The sequence below is a fragment of the Sycon ciliatum genome, chromosome 12, assembly GCF_964019385.1.
Source record: "Sycon ciliatum chromosome 12, ocSycCili1.1, whole genome shotgun sequence".
NCBI lineage: Eukaryota > Metazoa > Porifera > Calcarea > Leucosolenida > Sycettidae > Sycon > Sycon ciliatum.
The window spans coordinates 26,426,665-26,451,285 of record NC_088654.1 but is presented as its reverse complement, the minus strand read 5'-3'; the positions used below and the strand labels follow the sequence as shown (position 1 = coordinate 26,451,285).

Genomic DNA, 24,621 nt, shown 5'->3' with positions numbered 1-24,621 from the left:
CTCCACTGCTTGTACTGTGAAACGGCTCTCCATTGCTTGTACTGGGGAAACGCTCTCCACTTGCTTGTACTGGGGAAACGCTCTCCAATGCTTGTACTGGAAAACGCTCTCCATTGCTTGTACTGTGGAAACGCTCTCCACTGCTTGCACTGGGGAAACGCTCTCCACTGCTTGTACTGTGGAAACGCTCTCCATTGCTTGTACTGTGGAAACGCTCTCCACTGGCTTGTAACTGTGGAACGCCTCTCCACTGCTTGTACTGGGGATACGCCTCTCCATGCTTGTACTGTAACGCTCTCCACTGCTTGTACTGGGGAAACGCTCTCCATTGCTTGTACTGTGGAAATCGCTCTCCATTGCTTGTACTGTGGAAACGCTCTCCACTTGCTTGTACTGGGGAAACGGCTCTCCACTGCTTGTACTGGGGAAACGCTCTCCATTGCTTGTACTGGGGAAACGCTCTCCATCTGCTTGTACTGTGGAAACGCTCTCCACTGCTTGTACTGGGGAAACGCTCTCCACTGCTTGTACTGGGGAAACGCTCTCCATTGCTTGTACTGTGGAAACGCTCTCCACTGCTTGTACTGGGGAAACGCTCTCTCACTGCTTGTTACTGTGGAAACGCTCTCCATTGCTTGTACTGGGGAAACGCTCTCCACTGCTTGTACTGTGGAAACGCTCTCCACTGCTTGTACTGTGGAAACGCTCTCCATTGCTTGTACTGTGGAAACGCTCTCCATTGCTTGTACTGGGGAAACGCTCTCCACTGCTTGTACTGTGGGAAACGCTCTCCACTGCTTGTACTGTGGAAACGCTCTCCATTGCTTGTACTGGGGAAACGCTCTCCATTGCTTGTACGTGGGAAACGCTCTCCATTGCTTGTACTGGGGAAACGCTCTCCATTGCTTGTACTGTGGAAACGCTCTCCATTGCTTGTACTGGGGAAACGCTCTCCACTGCTTGTACTGTGGAAACGCTCTCCATCTGCTTGTACTGGGGAAACGCTCTCCATTGCTTGTACTGTGGAAACGCTCTCCACTGCTTGTACTGGGGAAACGCTCTCCATTGCTTGTACTGTGGAAACGCTCTCCACTGCTTGTACTGTGGAAACGCTCTCCATTGCTTGTACTGGGGAAACGCTCTCCATTGCTTGTACTGGGAAACGCTCTCACTGCTTGTACTGGGGAAACGCTCTCCACTGCTTGTACTGTGGAAACGCTCTCCACTGCTTGTACTGTGGAAACGCTCTCCATTGCTTGTACTGGGGAAACGCTCTCCATTGCTTGTACTGGGGAAACGCTCTCCATTGCTTGTACTGTGGAAACGCTCTCCACTGCTTGTACTGGGGAAACGCTCTCCATTGCTTGTACTGTGGAAACGCTCTCCATTGCTTGTACTGGGAAACGCTCTCCATTGCTTGTACTGTGGAAACGCTCTCCACTGCTTGTACTGGGGAAACGCTCTCCATTGCTTGTACTGTGGAAACGCTCTCCATTGCTTGTACTGGGGAAACGCTCTCCACTGCTTGTACTGGGGAAACGCTCTCCACTGCTTGTACTGGGGAAACGCTCTCCATTGCTTGTACTGGGGAAACGCTCTCCATTGCTTTGTACTGGGAAACGCTCTCCACTGCTTGTACTGGGGAAACGCTCTCCACTGCTTGTACTGTGGAAACGCTCTCCATTGCTTGTACTGGGGAAACGCTCTCCACTGCTTGTACTGGGGAACGCTCTCCACTGCTTGTACTGGGGAAACGCTCTCCACTGCTTGTACTGGGGAAACGCTCTCCACTGCTTGTACTGGGGAAACGCTCTCCACTGCTTGTACTGGGGAAACGCTCTCCACTGCTTGTACTGGGGAAACGCTCTCCATTGCTTGTACTGGGGAAACGCTCTCCACTGCTTGTACTGGGGAAACGCTCTCCACTGCTTGTACTGTGGAAACGCTCTCCACTGCTTGTACTGGGGAAACGCTCTCCACTGCTTGTACTGGGGAAACGCTCTCCACTGCTTGTACTGTGGAAACGCTCTCCACTTGCTTGTACTGTGGAAACGCTCTCCATTGCTTGTACTGGGGAAACGCTCTCCACTGGCTTGTACTGTGGAAACGCTCTCCACTGCTTGTACTGTGGAAACGCTCTCCATTGCTTGTACTGTGGAAACGCTCTCCCATTGCTTGTACTGTGGAAACGCTCTCCATTGCTTGTACTGGGGAAACGCTCTCCACTGCTTGTACTGTGGAAACGCTCTCCACTGCTTGTACTGTGGAAACGCTCTCCATTGCTTGTACTGTGGAAACGCTCTCCACTGCTTGTACTGTGGAAACGCTCTCCACTGCTTGTACTGGGGAAACGCTCTCCACTGCTTGTACTGGGGAAACGCTCTCCATTGCTTGTACTGGGGAAACGCTCTCCACTGCTTGTACTGTGGAAACGCTCTCCACTGCTTGTACTGGGAAACGCTCTCCATTGCTTGTACTGGGGAAACGCTCTCCACTGCTTGTACTGTGGAAACGCTCTCCACTGCTTGTACTGTGGAAACGCTCTCCACTGCTTGTACTGTGGAAACGCTCTCCATTGCTTGTACTGGGGAAACGCTCTCCACTGCTTGTACTGTGGAAACGCTCTCCACTGCTTGTACTGTGGAAACGCTCTCCATTGCTTGTACTGGGGAAACGCTCTCCATTGCTTGTACTGTGGAAACGCTCTCCATTGCTTGTACTGGGAAACGCTCTCCACTGCTTGTACTGTGGAAACGCTCTCCATTGCTTGTACTGGGGAAACGCTCTCCATTGCTTGTACTGGGGAAACGCTCTCCACTGCTTGTACTGTGGAAACGCTCTCCATTGCTTGTACTGGGGAAACGCTCTCCACTGCTTGTACTGTGGAAACGCTCTCCATTGCTTGTACTGGGGAACGCTCTCCACTGCTTGTACTGGGGAAACGCTCTCCATTGCTTGTACTGTGGAAACGCTCTCCATTGCTTGTACTGGGGAAACGCTCTCCACTGCTTGTACTGGGGAAACGCTCTCCACTGCTTGTACTGGGGAAACGCTCTCCACTGCTTGTACTGGGGAAACGCTCTCCACTGCTTGTACTGTGGAAACGCTCTCCACTGCTTGTACTGGGGAAACGCTCTCCATTGCTTGTACTGTGGAACGCTCTCCACTGCTTGTACTGTGGAAACGCTCTCCACTTGCTTGTACTGGGGAAACGCTCTCCATTGCTTGTACTGTGGAAACGCTCTCCATTGCTTGTACTGGGGAAACGCTCTCCATTGCTTGTACTGGGAAACGCTCTCCATTGCTTGTACTGTGGAAACGCTCTCCACTGCTTGTACTGGGGAAACGCTCTCCATTGCTTGTACTGTGGAAACGCTCTCCATTGCTTGTACTGTGGAAACGCTCTCACTGCTTGTACTGTGGAAACGCTCTCCACTGCTTGTACTGGGGAAACGCTCTCCATTGCTTGTACTGGGGAAACGCTCTCCATTGCTTGTACTGTGGAAACGCTCTCCATTGCTTGTACTGTGGAAACGCTCTCCACTGCTTGTACTGGGGAAACGCTCTCCTTTGCTTGTACTGTGGAAACGCTCTCCATTGCTTGTACTGTGGAAACGCTCTCCACTGCTGTACTGTGGAAACGCTCTCCACTGCTTGTACTGGGGAAACGCTCTCCACTGCTTGTACTGTGGAAACGCTCTCCATTGCTTGTACTGGGGAAACGCTCTCCACTGCTTGTACTGGGGAAACGCTCTCCATTGCTTGTACTGTGGAAACGCTCTCCATTGCTTGTACTGGGGAAACGCTCTCCATTGCTTGTACTGTGGAAACGCTCTCCATTGCTTGTACTGGGGAAACGCTCTCCACTGCTTGTACTGTGGAAACGCTCTCCACTGCTTGTACTGTGGAAACGCTCTCCATTGCTTGTACTGGGGAAACGCTCTCCATTGCTTGTACTGTGGAAACGCTCTCCATTGCTTGTACTGGGGAAACGCTCTCCATTGCTTGTACTGTGGAAACGCTCTCCATTGCTTGTACTGGGGAAACGCTCTCCACTGCTTGTACTGGGGAAACGCTCTCCATTGCTTGTACTGTGGAAACGCTCTCCATTGCTTGTACTGGGGAAACGCTCTCCACTGCTTGTACTGGGGAAACGCTCTCCATTGCTTGTACTGGGGAAACGCTCTCCATTGCTTGTACTGTGGAAACGCTCTCCACTGCTTGTACTGGGGAAACGCTCTCCACTGCTTGTACTGGGGAAACGCTCTTCATTGCTTGTACTGTGGAAACGCTCTCCATTGCTTGTACTGGGGAAACGCTCTCCACTGCTTGTACTGGGGAAACGCTCTCCATTGCTTGTACTGTGGAAACGCTCTCCACTGCTTGTACTGGGGAAACGCTCTCCATTGCTTGTACTGTGGAAACGCTCTCCATTGCTTGTACTGTGGAAACGCTCTCCACTGCTTGTACTGTGGAAACGCTCTCCACTGCTTGTACTGTGGAAACGCTCTCCATTGCTTGTACTGGGGAAACGCTCTCCATTGCTTGTACTGTGGAAACGCTCTCCACTGCTTGTACTGGGGAAACGCTCTCCATTGCTTGTACTGTGGAAACGCTCTCCATTGCTTGTACTGGGGAAACGCTCTCCACTGCTTGTACTGGGGAAACGCTCTCCATTGCTTGTACTGGGGAAACGCTCTCCATTGCTTGTACTGGGGAAACGCTCTCCACTGGTTGTACTGTGGAAACGCTCTCCACTGCTTGTACAGGGGAAACGCTCTCCACTGCTTGTACTGGGGAAACGCTCTCCACTGCTTGTACTGTGGAAACGCTCTCCATTGCTTGTACTGGGGAAACGCTCTCCATTGCTTGTACTGGGGAAACGCTCTCCACTGCTTGTACTGGGGAAACGCTCTCCACTGCTTGTACTGTGGAAACGCTCTCCATTGCTTGTACTGTGGAAACGCTCTCCACTGCTTGTACTGGGGAAACGCTCTCCATTGCTTGTACTGGGGAAACGCTCTCCACTGCTTGTACTGGGGAAACGCTCTCCATTGCTTGTACTGTGGAAACGCTCTCCATTGCTTGTACTGGGGAAACGCTCTCCACTGCTTGTACTGGGGAAACGCTCTCCATTGCTTGTACTGGGGAAACGCTCTCCACTGCTTGTACTGTGGAAACGCTCTCCACTGCTTGTACTGTGGAAACGCTCTCCACTGCTTGTACTGGGGAAACGCTCTCCATTGCTTGTACTGTGGAAACGCTCTCCATTGCTTGTACTGGGGAAACGCTCTCCACTGCTTGTACTGGGGAAACGCTCTCCACTGCTTGTACTGGGGAAACGCTCTCCACTGCTTGTACTGGGGAAACGCTCTCCACTGCTTGTACTGGGGAAACGCTCTCCACTGCTTGTACTGGGGAAACGCTCTCCACTGCTTGTACTGGGGAAACGCTCTCCACTGCTTGTACTGGGGAAACGCTCTCCACTGCTTGTACTGGGGAAACGCTCTCCACTGCTTGTACTGTGGAAACGCTCTCCACTGCTTGTACTGGGGAAACGCTCTCCACTGCTTGTACTGTGGAAACGCTCTCCACTGCTTGTACTGTGGAAACGCTCTCCATTGCTTGTACTGGGGAAACGCTCTCCATTGCTTGTACTGTGGAAACGCTCTCCATTGCTTGTACTGGGGAAACGCTCTCCATTGCTTGTACTGTGGAAACGCTCTCCATTGCTTGTACTGGGGAAACGCTCTCCACTGCTTGTACTGGGGAAACGCTCTCCATTGCTTGTACTGTGGAAACGCTCTCCATTGCTTGTACTGGGGAAACGCTCTCCACTGCTTGTACTGGGGAAACGCTCTCCATTGCTTGTACTGGGGAAACGCTCTCCATTGCTTGTACTGTGGAAACGCTCTCCACTGCTTGTACTGGGGAAACGCTCTCCACTGCTTGTACTGGGGAAACGCTCTTCATTGCTTGTACTGTGGAAACGCTCTCCATTGCTTGTACTGGGGAAACGCTCTCCACTGCTTGTACTGGGGAAACGCTCTCCATTGCTTGTACTGTGGAAACGCTCTCCACTGCTTGTACTGGGGAAACGCTCTCCATTGCTTGTACTGTGGAAACGCTCTCCATTGCTTGTACTGGGGAAACGCTCTCCACTGCTTGTACTGGGGAAACGCTCTCCATTGCTTGTACTGTGGAAACGCTCTCCACTGCTTGTACTGTGGAAACGCTCTCCACTGCTTGTACTGTGGAAACGCTCTCCATTGCTTGTACTGGGGAAACGCTCTCCATTGCTTGTACTGTGGAAACGCTCTCCACTGCTTGTACTGGGGAAACGCTCTCCATTGCTTGTACTGTGGAAACGCTCTCCATTGCTTGTACTGGGGAAACGCTCTCCACTGCTTGTACTGGGGAAACGCTCTCCATTGCTTGTACTGGGGAAACGCTCTCCATTGCTTGTACTGGGGAAACGCTCTCCACTGGTTGTACTGTGGAAACGCTCTCCACTGCTTGTACTGGGGAAACGCTCTCCACTGCTTGTACTGGGGAAACGCTCTCCACTGCTTGTACTGTGGAAACGCTCTCCATTGCTTGTACTGGGGAAACGCTCTCCATTGCTTGTACTGGGGAAACGCTCTCCATTGCTTGTACTGGGGAAACGCTCTCCACTGGTTGTACTGTGGAAACGCTCTCCACTGCTTGTACTGGGGAAACGCTCTCCACTGCTTGTACTGGGGAAACGCTCTCCACTGGTTGTACTGTGGAAACGCTCTCCACTGCTTGTACTGGGGAAACGCTCTCCACTGCTTGTACTGGGGAAACGCTCTCCACTGCTTGTACTGTGGAAACGCTCTCCATTGCTTGTACTGGGGAAACGCTCTCCATTGCTTGTACTGGGGAAACGCTCTCCACTGCTTGTACTGTGGAAACGCTCTCCACTGCTTGTACTGTGGAAACGCTCTCCACTGCTTGTAATGTGGAAACGCTCTCCACTGCTTGTACTGTGGAAACGCTCTCCACTGCTTGTACTGGGGAAACGCTCTCCATTGCTTGTACTGGGGAAACGCTCTCCATTGCTTGTACTGGGGAAACGCTCTCCATTGCTTGTACTGTGGAAACGCTCTCCACTGCTTGTACTGGGGAAACGCTCTCCATTGCTTGTACTGTGGAAACGCTCTCCATTGCTTGTACTGGGGAAACGCTCTCCACTGCTTGTACTGGGGAAACGCTCTCCATTGCTTGTACTGGGGAAACGCTCTCCACTGCTTGTACTGTGGAAACGCTCTCCACTGCTTGTACTGGGGAAACGCTCTCCATTGCTTGTACTGGGGAAAGCTCTCCACTGCTTGTACTGTGGAAACGCTCTCCATTGCTTGTACTGGGGAAACGCTCTCCATTGCTTGTACTGGGGAAACGCTCTCCATTGCTTGTACTGTGGAAACGCTCTCCATTGCTTGTACTGGGGAAACGCTCTCCACTGCTTGTACTGGGGAAACGCTCTCCACTGCTTGTACTGGGGAAACGCTCTCCACTGCTTGTACTGGGGAAATGCTCTCCATTGCTTGTACTGTGGAAACGCTCTCCATTGCTTGTACTGGGGAAACGCTCTCCACTGCTTGTACTGGGGAAACGCTCTCCATTGCTTGTACTGGGGAAACGCTCTCCACTGCTTGTACTGTGGAAACGCTCTCCACTGCTTGTACTGGGGAAACGCTCTCCATTGCTTGTACTGGGGAAAGCTCTCCACTGCTTGTACTGTGGAAACGCTCTCCATTGCTTGTACTGGGGAAACGCTCTCCATTGCTTGTACTGGGGAAACGCTCTCCATTGCTTGTACTGTGGAAACGCTCTCCATTGCTTGTACTGTGGAAACGCTCTCCACTGCTTGTACTGGGGAAACGCTCTCCACTGCTTGTACTGGGGAAACGCTCTCCACTGCTTGTACTGGGGAAATGCTCTCCATTGCTTGTACTGTGGAAACGCTCTCCATTGCTTGTACTGGGGAAACGCTCTCCACTGCTTGTACTGGGGAAACGCTCTCCACTGCTTGTACTGGGGAAACGCTCTCCATTGCTTGTACTGGGGAAACGCTCTCCACTGCTTGTACTGGGGAAACGCTCTCCATTGCTTGTACTGGGGAAACGCTCTCCACTGCTTGTACTGGGGAAACGCTCTCCACTGCTTGTACTGGGGAAACGCTCTCCATTGCTTGTACTGGGGAAACGCTCTCCATTGCTTGTACTGTGGAAACGCTCTCCATTGCTTGTACTGGGGAAACGCTCTCCACTGCTTGTACTGGGGAAACGCTCTCCATTGCTTGTACTGGGGAAACGCTCTCCACTGCTTGTACTGGGGAAATGCTCTCCATTGCTTGTACTGGGGAAACGCTCTCCACTGCTTGTACTGGGGAAACGCTCTCCATTGCTTGTACTGGGGAAACGCTCTCCACTGCTTGTACTGGGGAAACGCTCTCCATTGCTTGTACTGGGGAAACGCTCTCCACTGCTTGTACTGGGGAAACGCTCTCCATTGCTTGTACTGGGGAAACGCTCTCCATTGCTTGTACTGGGGAAACGCTCTCCACTGCTTGTACTGGGGAAACGCTCTCCACTGCTTGTACTGGGGAAACGCTCTCCATTACTTGTACTGGGGAAACGCTCTCCATTGCTTGTACTGGGGAAACGCTCTCCATTGCTTGTACTGGGGAAACGCTCTCCACTGCTTGTACTGGGGAAACGCTCTCCATTGCTTGTACTGGGGAAACGCTCTCCACTGCTTGTACTGGGGAAACGCTCTCCATTGCTTGTACTGGGGAAACGCTCTCCACTGCTTGTACTGGGGAAACGCTCTCCATTGCTTGTACTGGGGAAACGCTCTCCACTGCTTGTACTGGGGAAACGCTCTCCATTGCTTGTACTGGGGAAACGCTCTCCATTGCTTGTACTGGGGAAACGCTCTCCACTGCTTGTACTGGGGAAACGCTCTCCACTGCTTGTACTGGGGAAACGCTCTCCATTGCTTGTACTGGGGAAACGCTCTCCATTGCTTGTACTGGGGAAACGCTCTCCACTGCTTGTACTGGGGAAACGCTCTCCACTGCTTGTACTGGGGAAACGCTCTCCATTGCTTGTACTGGGGAAACGCTCTCCATTGCTTGTACTGGGGAAACGCTCTCCATTGCTTGTACTGGGGGAACGCTCTCCACTGCTTGTACTGGGGAAACGCTCTCCATTGCTTGTACTGGGGAAACGCTCTCCATTGCTTGTACTGGGGAAACGCTCTCCACTGCTTGTACTGTGGAAACGCTCTCCATTGCTTGTACTGGGGAAACGCTCTCCACTGCTTGTACTGGGGAAACGCTCTCCACTGCTTGTACTGGGGAAACGCTCTCCATTGCTTGTACTGGGGAAACGCTCTCCACTGCTTGTACTGGGGAAACGCTCTCCATTGCTTGTACTGGGGAAACGCTCTCCACTGCTTGTACTGGGGAAACGCTCTCCATTGCTTGTACTGGGGAAACGCTCTCCACTGCTTGTACTGGGGAAACGCTCTCCATTGCTTGTACTGGGGAAACGCTCTCCACTGCTTGTACTGGGGAAACGCTCTCCATTGCTTGTACTGGGGAAACGCTCTCCATTGCTTGTACTGGGGAAACGCTCTCCACTGCTTGTACTGGGGAAACGCTCTCCACTGCTTGTACTGGGGAAACGCTCTCCATTGCTTGTACTGGGGAAACGCTCTCCACTGCTTGTACTGGGGAAACGCTCTCCATTGCTTGTACTGGGGAAACGCTCTCCACTGCTTGTACTGGGGAAACGCTCTCCATTGCTTGTACTGGGGAAACGCTCTCCACTGCTTGTACTGGGGAAACGCTCTCCACTGCTTGTACTGGGGAAACGCTCTCCACTGCTTGTACTGGGGAAACGCTCTCCACTGCTTGTACTGGGGAAACGCTCTCCATTGCTTGTACTGGGGAAACGCTCTCCACTGCTTGTACTGGGGAAACGCTCTCCACTGCTTGTACTGGGGAAACGCTCTCCATTGCTTGTACTGGGGAAACGCTCTCCACTGCTTGTACTGGGGAAACGCTCTCCATTGCTTGTACTGGGGAAACGCTCTCCACTGCTTGTACTGGGGAAACGCTCTCCACTGCTTGTACTGTGGAAACGCTCTCCACTGCTTGTACTGGGGAAACGCTCTCCATTGCTTGTACTGGGGAAACGCTCTCCATTGCTTGTACTGGGGAAACGCTCTCCATTGCTTGTACTGGGGAAACGCTCTCCACTGCTTGTACTGGGGAAACGCTCTCCACTGCTTGTACTGTGGAAACGCTCTCCATTGCTTGTACTGGGGAAACGCTCTCCATTGCTTGTACTGGGGAAACGCTCTCCATTGCTTGTACTGGGGAAACGCTCTCCACTGCTTGTACTGGGGAAACGCCCTCCACTGCTTGTACTGTGGAAACGCTCTCCACTGCTTGTACTGGGGAAACGCTCTCCATTGCTTGTACTGGGGAAACGCTCTCCACTGCTTGTACTGGGGAAACGCTCTCCACTGCTTGTACTGTGGAAACGCTCTCCACTGCTTGTACTGGGGAAACGCTCTCCATTGCTTGTACTGGGGAAACGCTCTCCATTGCTTGTACTGGGGAAACGCTCTCCATTGCTTGTACTGGGGAAACGCTCTCCACTGCTTGTACTGGGGAAACGCTCTCCACTGCTTGTACTGTGGAAACGCTCTCCATTGCTTGTACTGGGGAAACGCTCTCCATTGCTTGTACTGGGGAAACGCTCTCCATTGCTTGTACTGGGGAAACGCTCTCCACTGCTTGTACTGGGGAAACGCTCTCCACTGCTTGTACTGTGGAAACGCTCTCCACTGCTTGTACTGGGGAAACGCTCTCCATTGCTTGTACTGGGGAAACGCTCTCCACTGCTTGTACTGGGGAAACGCTCTCCATTGCTTGTACTGGGGAAACGCTCTCCACTGCTTGTACTGGGGAAACGCTCTCCATTGCTTGTACTGTGGAAACGCTCTCCATTGCTTGTACTGGGGAAACGCTCTCCATTGCTTGTACTGGGGAAACGCTCTCCATTGCTTGTACTGGGGAAACGCTCTCCACTGCTTGTACTGGGGAAACGCTCTCCACTGCTTGTACTGTGGAAACGCTCTCCATTGCTTGTACTGGGGAAACGCTCTCCATTGCTTGTACTGGGGAAACGCTCTCCATTGCTTGTACTGGGGAAACGCTCTCCACTGCTTGTACTGGGGAAACGCTCTCCACTGCTTGTACTGTGGAAACGCTCTCCACTGCTTGTACTGGGGAAACGCTCTCCATTGCTTGTACTGGGGAAACGCTCTCCACTGCTTGTACTGGGGAAACGCTCTCCATTGCTTGTACTGGGGAAACGCTCTCCACTGCTTGTACTGGGGAAACGCTCTCCATTGCTTGTACTGGGGAAACGCTCTCCATTGCTTGTACTGGGGAAACGCTCTCCACTGCTTGTACTGGGGAAACGCTCTCCACTGCTTGTACTGTGGAAACGCTCTCCACTGCTTGTACTGGGGAAACGCTCTCCATTGCTTGTACTGGGGAAACGCTCTCCACTGCTTGTACTGGGGAAACGCTCTCCATTGCTTGTACTGGGGAAACGCTCTCCACTGCTTGTACTGGGGAAACGCTCTCCATTGCTTGTACTGTGGAAACGCTCTCCATTGCTTGTACTGGGGAAACGCTCTCCATTGCTTGTACTGGGGAAACGCTCTCCATTGCTTGTACTGGGGAAACGCTCTCCACTGCTTGTACTGGGGAAACGCTCTCCACTGCTTGTACTGTGGAAACGCTCTCCATTGCTTGTACTGGGGAAACGCTCTCCATTGCTTGTACTGGGGAAACGCTCTCCATTGCTTGTACTGGGGAAACGCTCTCCACTGCTTGTACTGGGGAAACGCTCTCCACTGCTTGTACTGTGGAAACGCTCTCCACTGCTTGTACTGGGGAAACGCTCTCCATTGCTTGTACTGTGGAAACGCTCTCCACTGCTTGTACTGGGGAAACGCTCTCCATTGCTTGTACTGGGGAAACGCTCTCCACTGCTTGTACTGGGGAAACGCTCTCCATTGCTTGTACTGGGGAAACGCTCTCCACTGCTTGTACTGGGGAAACGCTCTCCATTGCTTGTACTGTGGAAACGCTCTCCACTGCTTGTACTGTGGAAACGCTCTCCATTGCTTGTACTGTGGAAACGCTCTCCACTGCTTGTTTCACTCTCGACCCAAAAGTTTCTCTACAGTGTACATGTGCCTAAAAATAAAACTCCTTGAATGCGTGCATCATATTTTTCAGATGGAGAGCCAAGGAGTAATTTGTAGTAAAGAAAAGGACCGCAGAACCACACGTTACACTATAATGTCCACTAACACCACCAGTTACTTGACAATCAGCTCATGCGATGACATTGCACGACACTGAACGACGGTACTGACGTTCTACGGCTAGCTGGCTATCGGCTCGAGCACGTCTTGGATGCTCACTCCAACACACTGTGACTTGGAAGGTTCGAAGTTATACTTATGCCATACATGTAAGAGGGGAAGTCCCTGACTTGTATGTGCTCTGCATGTATATATTTTTGACCCAACCTAGGTCGCCAATGAGGCTCAGAGTACCTTAGAGAGTACTTGGGCAATGTACATCCGCCGATGCGAGAGAATGGACGGTGTGGAGCTGTTGGAAAACACGTTTGGCAACAGTAGCATCCTTGTGATCCTGCTGCGTTTCCGATGGTTACTGGGAATTCCCAAACGCCATCGAGTAAGTCCACTGTCTGCATAGAAGCTTATAGCTTCTGCACAAGTTGGGAATGGCCATGTAAGGGCCACTTAGGTTGGGATGTGTACTTTGTTTGGCTTCTTTAGTCTCAATGAAGCAATTCCACCTCCACTGCACACGCTTCCTGGCTGACCTCACACACTAGTAACATGACTCCAAGTTGTGGATACGGACAAAATTAATAATGTTTTTTCCTCCATACAGTGCTGTTGCTACCACTATAGATCTCATCAGTGAAGGTTACGAATAATGTATGGCTAGAATTAATTTGAAAGCACAGTTTTCTACATAGAATAGAATGAAGTCCAGAAGCGCGACCCCTGCTTAGAAGTAACAGACGTGCTATGTGCCAACACACGGAGAAGTACAATACGTAACTTCGTTACTGAAGTAGTGATAGTACAGTGAGCCTCGGCTTTTTCCTGTGATCAAAATACTGGAGGAGATAATCCGTTTTGACGTCTATTTTTAAACAACCGTTGACTTATGAAATGTGTATGCTAATATAACGTAAAAATAAACACAGTTTTTCGTGTACACGTGTAGCTCGAATTAAACATATGATGATATGGGGTCAGCGCGTCTGCCTTCAGTGATAAATTACTGGAATTTCACAAATTTTCGATGTACTTTTATTTTTGGCACTTTCGGTGCATCTGTTTCGTACCTAAAATTTCAATGCACTGAACAAACACAAACACACATAATCCAATAGGGAACTGCTCTCTGTACCTAAAATTTCTGTTCACCTAACCTGGCCTATATATAATTTCATAGATGTTGGTTGCCTTGTTGCTTTCTCTCCCCTCTCCTCTCACCCAAGCCATTCTGCATAAGCGAAGCTGTGGACGCAGCATACTGCTGCTACACTTCAACGCGGGAATGCGTATAATAATAATAAAATAACCTGGCCCTCATACCGAAAATATTGAGCACCAAAAAATTCTGAATTTAGAGTATGTGAAACAGGTGTATGTGTGGGATGGATCTGACTTTGGAAATTCTATTTTTCATTGCTATCAGATTTTCTCTGTTCTGCTATGATGAGTCCACAAAGGACGAAACAGTTCTGTCCGCGGATTGAGTATGTATGGTTTGTGTATATTCTGTATATTCGTTGATGAAATGCAGGTGAAACGTCTGAGCAAGTGGAAGAACAACTCAACCTTTACAGATCAGCAATGTAAGTATCTTACCTGCTTTCTTGCATGCGTGTGTGTGTGTGTGCATGCGTGCGTGCGTGCGCGCGTGCGTGCGTGTGTGCGCGTGTGTGTGCGTGCGTGCGTGTGTGCGTGTGTGTTTGTGGGTGGGTGTATGTGGGGATGGGGGGGGGGGGGGGGGTGGTGTCTCTCTTGCTGAGGTGTGGAGAGCCTATAAGTGGGATCATTTCCCCAAGTCCACCCAAATCTTGGGGGTATTAGCGTGTATCAGCCGTTGGGCAGTTCAATAGGCAATTGAGTCAGCTTTCCAAGATCATTTTGAGTCTCTCTCCCTTCTCCCGGGGAGACCTATGTGACCAGATCGAGAAAGTACAAGTACAAATATGTGGGTGTGGGGGGGTGGGCCAGGGGTGGGGGGGGGGGGGGCACGCAAGCGTTGGCGGGATGTGGTTGTGGACGATTTCAACCGCATTCATCCACTTGTCCCGGAGAAGGAATGGCTCGACACTGCCCAGAACCGCTCGGAGTGGATGGAGGTCATCCACCGTCGTCCTCAGCCTCGTGATGTCTCCGCCGAGACAGAGTATCGTTGTGGTTGCGGGAAGACGTGTTGCCGCCCCGGCGATCTCAAGCGCCACGAACTTTTCTGCCGGTTGCCGCCGAATTAGTCCTCTCGTTATCATTACCTACGGCAATGGGCAAGTTCAAGGTTCAAGGTGTGTGTGTGTGTGTGTGTGTGTGTGTGTGTGTGTGTGTGTGTGTGTGTGTGTGTGTGTGTGTGTGTGTGTGTGTGTGTGTGTGTGCACATATGTGTGTATGTGTGTGTGCGCGCGTTTGTGTGATTGGGTTTGTATATGTGTGTATGTATGTTTTACTTTCTCCCCGTTCAATACCCAGTGTTTCCAGGGGGGAGGGGGATTCCCCCGTCAGTTGAGCTTGATTAGGCTATGTCATTATTAAAGCGGGAGTAGTGTGTGCATGGCAGCACTACATAATGCCGTGTTCTCCCAACACCTACATAAGTATCTACTGTTACAAAATTCATTGGTTTGAGTGAAAGGCTCGAAAATAGGAAAAGTCTGAGCAAAAATGGCTGTCACCACCAGGACTCATGACAGGCAAGGTCCCGGGTTCGAGTGCTGGTGAGTCTGGCATTTCTTTTCTCTTTTCAGGCAGTTCACTTCCCCGAATTTGAAATTCTCCCAATCCTTTCAAAAAAGATAGCCAGCGAATAGTCAATTTCCCTGTGTACTGTAACGAGAAAGCTTGGAAGCTCAGGGCCCTACGCTATGCTTTGATGGCTATAATGCCCAACCATACCACAACGAACTGATCGGCTACATCATTGTATTGCAAAAAGTTTCCATGTGTTCGAATAACATGCATGATGAGCTACAATGTAGGCAAAAAAGCATAGCGTAGGCCCCTGAGCGAAAGAAATAAACTTTCTCTTTGCATTCGAGGGTAATATGACACCGTCTACCACCTTGATGACCTAAGCAAAAAAAGCATAGGGATGATTCTCAATCTCCGAACAGCATAGGGATGTTATAAATTTTTTATTTCTCCTTTTTGTTTTTAAGACATAACCTCGGATTCAAACCCGCACTATCGCCCTTCTCTTCATTCTCCCGATACACTTCGCATACATACTCATTCTTCCGAGTTGCTTCACGTTATGATCTTGCATTTGAAAGCCCTATTTGAATATTGTGGCCAGCTGTCTTTGTTGGTACGGTACGGGACAGGTACGGGATAGTGCCAGGCATGCCGACGGCACAAACAAACACGGAATTAAAGCTGTGTGGACCCTGGCCAGCGCCAGACGTTACTGAAGTAACGCCTTTTGCATAATACAATACACCACACCACCACATTGCGTTCTTGGCCGATCCAAACTCTGCACTCACATCACCATCACCACAGCGAGGACAATTCCGGTATATACATTGATATTGACAATCTTTTGCATAGCTACGGGAATAATTATAATAGTATATGATGTGTGGGGATACTTTCAACCAGAACATAGTTTCTCTCTTCCTTCCCCCTGTTCTCTATCCCTTTCCAGTGCAGGAAATGTTGGGCAATTGGGAAAAGCCAGCCAACAGACTGCTCGAGTGGACGGAGCAATTGGAATCGAAGAGCAAGGATAAGAGAGATGCGGACCTCTCGAAAAACGTCCGGTATGTGTTGAGCTATGACACCGAAACCCTGACACCGCAGAGACCTAGTGTCCGGCAAGCTTCACCAGCTCCATTCGCGTAGCCCGCATGCAGCACGGGAGGGGGGGGGGGGCATGTGCACCCCCATAATAATGTCGGCCTGTATTGTTGGTTCAGCGTGCACATAATGCCCATGAATGACATGCACCAGCCATTCTACACCTACTCTACATGTAAGTCTACACATCTTCAGCGCCTTTAAATTTCGGCCTCCCAGGGCTAGAACACATTACAGCCCCATGACAATTTCAGCCTGTACTCCTGCTGCTTGTATACACTGTCACACTGAACCTTGCATAACAAACTTTCAGCCGCAACAAATTTTCGGCCAAAAATACCCACGCCTAAATAGCCAAAAATACGGTATGCGCAGAATATTGGCTGACTTACAGCATTTATTTATTTATTTATTTCACTCAACTCGTGGTCCATGACCAATTGGCACGCAAAGTGTAAGAGAGGGGTGATAGCCAACCACGGCAAGAAAAGAAAAGAAAAGAAAGGAATAAAGAAAAAGAGAAGAAAGAAGTATGCGGTCGAGGATACCTCCGCCCCCGCCCCCCTGAAAGGGAGACCAGCCTGCCCCTGAAAGGGGGACCAGCTTTGCCCCTGTGCTCCGTAGCGATTCTCTTTCCCCCACTGTCCTTTGTGTTTTTGTCTTTTGTGGCCGTGGTGGTGATCACGGTGATGGTGTTTGGTGCTGGTGGTTGCGGTGGCGGGTGTGCTGGCGGTGGTGCTGGTGGCGCTGGCGATGGAGGGGAGGCGGTGGTGGAGGGGAGGCGGCGATGGAGGGAAGGCGGTGATGGAGGGGAGGCGGTGGTGGAGGGGAGGCGGTGGTGGTGGGGAGGCGGTGGTGGAGGAACGCGGTGATGGAGGGAAGGCGGTGGTGGAGGTGGACGCTGTGATGGTGCTGCTTGTGCTGGATATGTTTGTGCGCCAGAAATGGTAGCTTTAGTCGTGGTGCTAGTACTAGTACTAGTATAAGAACACTATTTACACTATTTATCGCCTTCTTAGTATTTGACCCCACTAATTTCCCTGATACCTAAGCGGTCAAATATATCGCGTATTTGACTGCTTAGTCAAATACACGATATATTTGACTACTTATATTTGACTCCTTAGAATTTCTTGGACTTAGAAATTTTCTCTCCAACTTAGAAAAAGAAATTTTTGAAGAAAGCAGAAATACACAAGATGGGATTTGAACCCACAACCTTGTGAATCTCAGTCACTCTTCCTTACCACCCAGCCACTGTGCTACCGATGCTGAACCTAGTTTAAACAATGATCTTGACTTTCAATGCAGTACAATGCGGTATAGGCTATAGTATAATACTAGAATTACAAGGATATGTCGTATATGAAGAGAAACTATTGCGTGGAGAACACGATAAATAGATTATAGACCTCATAGTTGGTCTATACAGGATATATAGACCTCCTAACCGGTCTATAATCTATACTTATCTTGGGGAGTCCAAACAGCTCGGACTCTGCTCTATAATACTATGGTACAGGTACTACTGCTCCTTCTGTTGTTGCTGTGCAGGCTGCAATTGGAACAGCAGAAGGTAATGCAGGCACAGCTCACTCTGATTCTGAGTCACCTGGGTATTCCAGACACGGCCGCTGCTGCCTCTACAGCTCTTGAGCCCCTTGTACCAACCACCCCACCACCATCACAACCTTCAGCAGGGGATGGTCAAAGTTGAGCCTGTGTCAGCCCTCAGCTCTTCCTAATTCCATAACATGCTAGATTTTGTCGTGAAATCAAGCGAGATATTTGCAACTGCATTCTGATCAACAGCATGATAGTGCAGATTGGATACAGAGCGAGTCCTGGGTTGATGTCTGCTTTGTTGCATAGCAATGTAGGACATCCACCGCAATCACATTCCTAATGCTCTATTCCCATCTAGTGAAACGACACATTTTGACACAAATGGATAGGTTAGAACGTAGCATAAACTGTGGATGAACACCAGCAGCAGTCTAACTATCTCCGTACTGTCGTGCATGACGGCTAGGCATTTACGCACTAGAGAAAAGTTGCCAGTACAGCCTAGTGTCACATTGAAAGGTTTTGTTAAGTTTTGCGAGTGGTTTTTGTGGGTTTTTTAAATATAGTTTGTGGTTTTTGTGTTTTTTTTAAATATATATATATTTTAGTACGCAATCTATAATTATGACATACATTGTGTTGTTTAGATTTGGAAACAGAGTGATAGGAATTTAGGATATTAGGAATGCATAACTTGTACTTCAGTAACTCTAACTAGGCTGGCTTCGAGGCTTTTTTTAATTCCGTTGCTACTACCCAATTCTGGAAAGATGGTATTATCTCTACTTGCTATGGAACAATGGTATTTCTCTCTATCTCTGTCTTCGCTATGCTGACTTTCAACTTACTGCTTTCTATGTTTGTATGCAGTATACATGCAGATATCCAGGTTCCACTGGGTACTAACTACTTCCTCTGTAGGAGGGTAATGTTAAACCTTTCGTTTGTTGAACTGGAACAAGGATTGACTGAATGACGAAAGTTTGAAGTCACCTCAGCATGCACCGTACAGTCTGGCGGATATATCCGCCCTATAGGGTTAAATATTGCTCAATTCCGCTCAGGGAAAGCCGAGTTACGAAAGATTTGAGTTTCTGCAGTATGCACTGCACAGGCGCGCGGATGGATCCGTCCTGTGGCAGCTAAACTCAGAAAAAGGGTTAATAAGACTACAGACTTGTTCACAGGTCGATCAGTTCTTTGTTGTCACGTACCATGTCCATGAGGCAGCTTGCCCTCTCTACATCATGACTCATTCACCGTCTTGCGAGTTTCGCGTCTACCACACTGCCACACTACCACACTGGTCCACAGCCCTGTAAGTGTGCAGTGTAAGGTGGCGAAGAACCATGAGAACGGGGCACTAAAAAGTCTTTGTGATCAGAACTGCTGCTACACCTCTGACAGAAGTGTAGCTTGTGTGTTAGTCTAGTGCTCAGTAGCGTTATGAGAGTTTAGTCGCCATGGTCATCACCGGCATACAAAAGTACACTGTACTGTGCTTGTGAATTGCTGTCGCCTTTCTCGGAGCATAGCGGTCGAGTTTCAGTACAAAATAACTAATGTCTTTGCAGCAATGCTTGGCTGTTTTTTGAACACTTGGTTGTTACAAACACGAGTCCAGGAAACGCTTAAACCTTCATAGCAGACTCGCCAAAGGACGTGCAGGTTCGTTACGACATTGAACAACAAACCTGAGCGTCCTGTGCTGCTGATTCTGCTATGTTCAAAGCTCTATCTATGACATTCAGCACTCGTTGTAACCCGGGGAGCAACGGATTTGTTCTCTTTATCTGTTACTTAAAGGGGAAGTTAAGGCAAAAATTAAAATTTCACCAGTTGTAGTCTTCGGGGTGCTGAGTCGAATGGTGTTGGTCCGAGGAAGCTGAGACGCTCCCTTCCTACTTGAATCCCAATCGAACTCGCGCACTTCCACCGAAACTGGGTGACTGCGCCCTACTAGATGGGGATTTGTATGCAAAATGTCACTAAAAGCGCCATTTCGTTCTTATAAAAGCACGGATGACCGCGATTGGCCCATATGTTGTAGTCTTTGGGACGCTGAGTCGACTGGTTTTGGTCCGAAAAGGCTGCGATGCAGCGTTCCTCCTTTATTCCCAATCGAACATGGTTGAAGAAGCGGTCACGTGGTCCTGGGTGCCCAAATCACCTGGTCACCACGCCAGCAGGTGACAACTTTCACACCAAGGTTCAACTCGGGTTCAACTCGAGTGACAGGACTGCACCCAAAAAAGGTCAAACAGGCTAGTAAGTTGTACCCTGCAGGCACGGTGACCAGGTGACTGGTGTACGCAGGAGCACGTGACCGCTTCTTCAACCATGTTCGATTGGGAATAAAGGAGGAACGCCGCATCGCAGCCTTTTCGGACCAAAACCAGTCGACTCAGCGTCCAAAAGACTACAACATATGGGCCAATCGCGGTCACCCGTGCTTTTTTAAGAACGAAATGGCGCTTTTAGTGACATTTTGCATACAAATCCCCATCTAGTAGGGCGCAGTCACCCAGTTTCGGTGGAAGTGCGCGAGTTCGATTGGGATTCAAGTAGGAAGGGAGCGTCTCAGCTTCCTCGGACCACGACCATTCGACTCAGCACCCCGAAGACTACAACTGGTGAAATTTTAATTTTTGCCTTAACTTCCCCTTTAACAACTAGCAGCACCCCCGGCCAGCGTTGCCTGGCCGAACGTGGCATGCGGGTGAAGCAAGTACATGAACAGCACACGTGCTCAGCACGTGGTGGTGGCTACACTGTTCGCATGATCGCGCGCACGCTTCGCGTGCTCAGGGCATGCCGGCGGCGCTGCTCCGCAGCGCTTCTGCGTGACACACACACAAACACACGTCACAGGTGCCTCTTCTTTATAAGTAAAGATTATGCACAATATTGAAACGGTTAACATTGAACGCCAAAATTGTCAATTGGCTATGGCTAATTGTCTATCCGAAGAATAATCGGACACTGAATCACCAGTTCTAGATAGTACTGCACAATGTCATGTTGGTTTGACGGCATGAAACAAGGTGATGGACACCATGTTCGGAAACAGTGACCTTCCACCTTGTTTCATGCTGTCAAATCAACAACATAATTACGTCACACTAAAACAAGGTTTATCTAGTAATAGTTAGTACTACTTAGTACTCTAAGATTTTCTAGAACACGGAGGCTCCACTGCAGCAGCCAATTCATATCACGCTCAGTCACCACAACCACACCAAGGTCATTGACGCTGCAAATTCTATTCAAAAGATTCTTTTGAATAGAATTTGCAGCGTCAACGACCTTTGGACCTTTGTGAGGTGGCGGTGACTGATCGTATTTTTGTATTTTGTATTTATTTATTTTTTTTGTATTTATATCATTATCTCATGGCACATCATGATGACGGCCAATAAAACTGAGACAAGGGTGAAAGCCAACCACAGCAGTAAAACAGATAAAAGAATACAAATAAGAGGCAAAGAAGGCAAAGGAGGAGACAAACCAGCAGGATATACATGAAACCTATAATTGAGCAGAGATTTTAGCAACAAAATTATCCATCGACGTGCTGGTCTTGGCCTGCGTTGGTAATGTTGCCCAAAACACATAGCCAGCAAAGATCGGGGATCTAGTGAATAGGGTGGAGGCAGCGCGTGGGAGACTGAGTGAGTTCCGGGTGTTCCGTGTTTCGGAGAACCAATTATAAGCCTGCATATGCAAGGGTATTTTATTTAGTAATATTTTATGTATGAGAACACAGAGGTGGTACTTATGTCGAGTGGAAAGGGGGCTGATCTTGGCAATTTCGTAAAGACTAGCGGAGGGAAAGCGACGATCTTTGCTAAATAAGATTTTAAGGAGCATGCGGTTATGGGTCGTGATAGTATTCAAAGCGTGTAATGTTCTGAGAGGTGAATTCTTGCACGTCACCATGGTCACGGTAACCATGGTAACCATTGTAATGGGGGATGTTTTCTTGGCCCCTTCTAAAAGAGGGTTTATCATCGATCATGCACGGGTGATGGGTCCATCTCTCCATCTCTCCACGCTAATACTGTAATAGTGTGATAGTTATAGTGCAGTGCTGCCATCTGTCACTTGCATTCATGTCGCTTGTCGTCCCCACTGTTTTACTACTCTCTAGCAAATGTGTGAGAGTCAGGCTCTGCGCTGTCACTGGTCTTTTCTACTCAGACCTTGGCCTGGGTGGGCAAACTGAAAACATGATGATGTTATTCAGTGTGCTGTAGCCATGGAAATACACTCGCGCAGCTCCCGGTGCATGCCGAAACTCGAAACGGTGAAAGGCGGGCGGACGCCTCTACATCATTACAATGTCATGGCTACTTCCCCGACGTGATCTTTGCTTTTTGCCGGTAGGCAAACCTCTACTCGAGTACCCAGGCGTTAGGCGCCAGTCCTCACTGAATATCCCCACGAGTTCGAGGTCCATGTGAACCAGGGAGTCGTATAGACTCTATACGACTCCCTGATGTGAACGGTCTGAATCTGAATGCACCAGGTCTGCAGGTGCTAGGCCACACAAACATACAGTTGTGGATTTGCACGTAACTCGTTTCGTGGTGCGAATGGCTAGCGCCCAGTCGTCACGACGTGGATCGTGTGGACTGTGGACATGGTGAATGGCTAGGTCGTGTGAATGGCTACTCGGTCTAGACTGTGCCACTCATCGCGGTTTTCACACTCGCGTAAGAATAGAAGTGCCAGCAACGCGCGTTTCGTTCATCACGTTTGCCGAAAAACAGATAGATCTATGTGCTCTGGGTTTGTCTGGTCTCATTTGGGCTCTCATGAGGAGCTCTGCTTCTTCCAGATTCGAGCGTCTTCCTTCTCAGTAGTTCCTGGCGTTCCACTCGGCAACAGCTAAATCTTCTACTTGTAACTGTTGCCGAGAACCGGTCCGTAACGGCTGGCATATCTCGTGCAACACTCTGGTTAGTGTTCTGGCTACTCCGTCGAATTTCATGTTGTTGCCGTGTGGAAGGCCCGCCATTTGTTAGAAACAGGTCGCTCGTCGAAAAGATTGTCGAAAGCCATGAGGGGCTCATGGTATTACTTTGGGCGCATTGTTATCCATGATGTCATGGAAGACTGGAGTTACACAGGAGAATAGCCGAGCTACCTTTCTCTTCGGCGGACCAGCGAACTATCCAACTGCGTAAATAAAACAAAATTTCTATCGGTGCAAGATTGGAGGCCGGAGAATGGTGGCTCGTCAGTGGAGGAACGCATCTGAAACTGCCAACTCGAGCTCAAGTAGGAGCTCCCGGACATACTCCACTCGCTATAACGAGCTGTTTTCGTTGTCAACAATAACAATGCGACGTTGCTTACATGTCGTCACCTTCCCGAGGAAGGCACAAGCATTTGTTTAGCAGTGCCAAGCAGACGAGAATTCACCATTAGCGACCAAGCGTCAGACGGAAAGGTAGCGGAGACGGAGCCGCATGTGACGGAAACAGCGCTACGGACGGGTGTCGGACGCGGCGGGCTGTGTAGCAAGCGAGACATGTCGACAGGCGAGCTGGTGCTGTTCTCGACTATAGGGGATTTCCCGCTACACTCTCTAGGGGATTTCCCGTTACACTCTGACAGTGAGTGGGGACTGAGATACATGTATGACGGGACAAGACAAGTGAAGCGGAGTCTTAAAGGTATGAATGTGTTCTTTTTCATTGAGTACTTGTTTGTTTGCCTTCAAACTGGGAAAGTTCACAGCTTTAAAGTAAGACTGGGGAAGGGAAGGTGAGCACAGCAAAAACGTGCACAAGATACGTCCCACGACAGCAAAGAATGTCGACAGTTGACATTGACATTCTTTGTTTTGACGTTCGTTGTTGCCGTGGGTAGTTTCATTGCGACTGCATTCGTGTCGCTTGTGCTCGGGGCCAGTAGCCATTCACACACAGGGGCAATGTCTGAAGGTATTTTAGTGTGGTACGGTCAGCCATCTGAAGTGCAATTTATTCGTGTGGAAGGGGTGGCTGAGCCGAAAGTTTTGGTAATTTAGAGCCCACATTTTATTGATTCACAGGGTACTTGGGGCGAATTGTGGTACGGTCAATACCGTAGTGACCGTACCGTATGCGACGCCCCTGACACATGTACAGAACACCCAGCAAGCTCTGCTCTCGACTGGGCAATGAAGATCCTTACTACTTGAGGGTTTCGGTCATCATAGTTATACTACCTCCGACAAGCGAAACTTGGCGCTTTTTTTACTTCAAATTACTCGAAACAACTCACACTTTACAATCAAAACTAATGATTGACTCACCAAAATTCAACTTTGTATTGCTCAACAAGGACATTAGAGACATCTGTTACGCTGAACAACTCTCCCCTGATTCAGAGATCGCAGTTTCCTCTGGAGAGGAATTGTCCCTGTTTTGAGACGAAAGTGCGACTAGAGCGGATTCAGTTGCAGCAAGTACCTCTGTTGTAATCGCTCTGAAAATCTCGATGTCGCTCCTGTGTGCAGTGCTCGAGCCACGGTGTCGAGGGTAGTCGTTTCCGCCGCCACTATCCAGATTGAAGTGGTAAGAACTGTACAACATCTCCGCAAGCGCCTGGAGTCAACTGTTTTGCAGGGTATTCTCGCCAACTGTCCAAAATTGCCTGCAGCAATTCCTGGCGATTTTCATTAGCCACCAGAGACGCATCGCTCTGGTGGCTGTTGAAAGGCACTAGGATTGTTTGGCATGGTCGTATGGACTCTGTGCTGGCGGAGTGACCAAGAGGAGAGAGAGAGAACTCCTTGGTTTTGCATTGAAACGCGAAAGCACGACGATTCTCCTTCGCAGAATG

At 49.7% G+C, this 24,621-nt stretch overlaps 1 protein-coding gene across 4 annotated transcripts in view; it reads left to right on the top strand.

Annotated features, from left to right (window-relative positions):
• Positions 1-18,681, top strand: part of LOC135828423 (uncharacterized) — a 94,263-nt gene extending 75,582 nt beyond the window's left edge. For 3 of the 4 annotated variants that reach the window (XM_065340872.1, XM_065340871.1, XM_065340873.1), the window contains exons 14-17: positions 12,653-12,820; positions 13,970-14,021; positions 16,070-16,184; positions 17,776-18,681. In XM_065340872.1, the coding sequence (XP_065196944.1) occupies positions 12,653-12,820; positions 13,970-14,021; positions 16,070-16,184; positions 17,776-17,938 (498 nt within the window). In that variant the 3' untranslated portion in view covers positions 17,939-18,681. The remainder of the gene's footprint in view (positions 1-12,652; positions 12,821-13,969; positions 14,022-16,069; positions 16,185-17,775) is intronic. The other variant, XM_065340874.1, reaches the window with a different exon arrangement.
• The last annotated feature ends 5,940 nt before the right edge of the window (positions 18,682-24,621 follow it).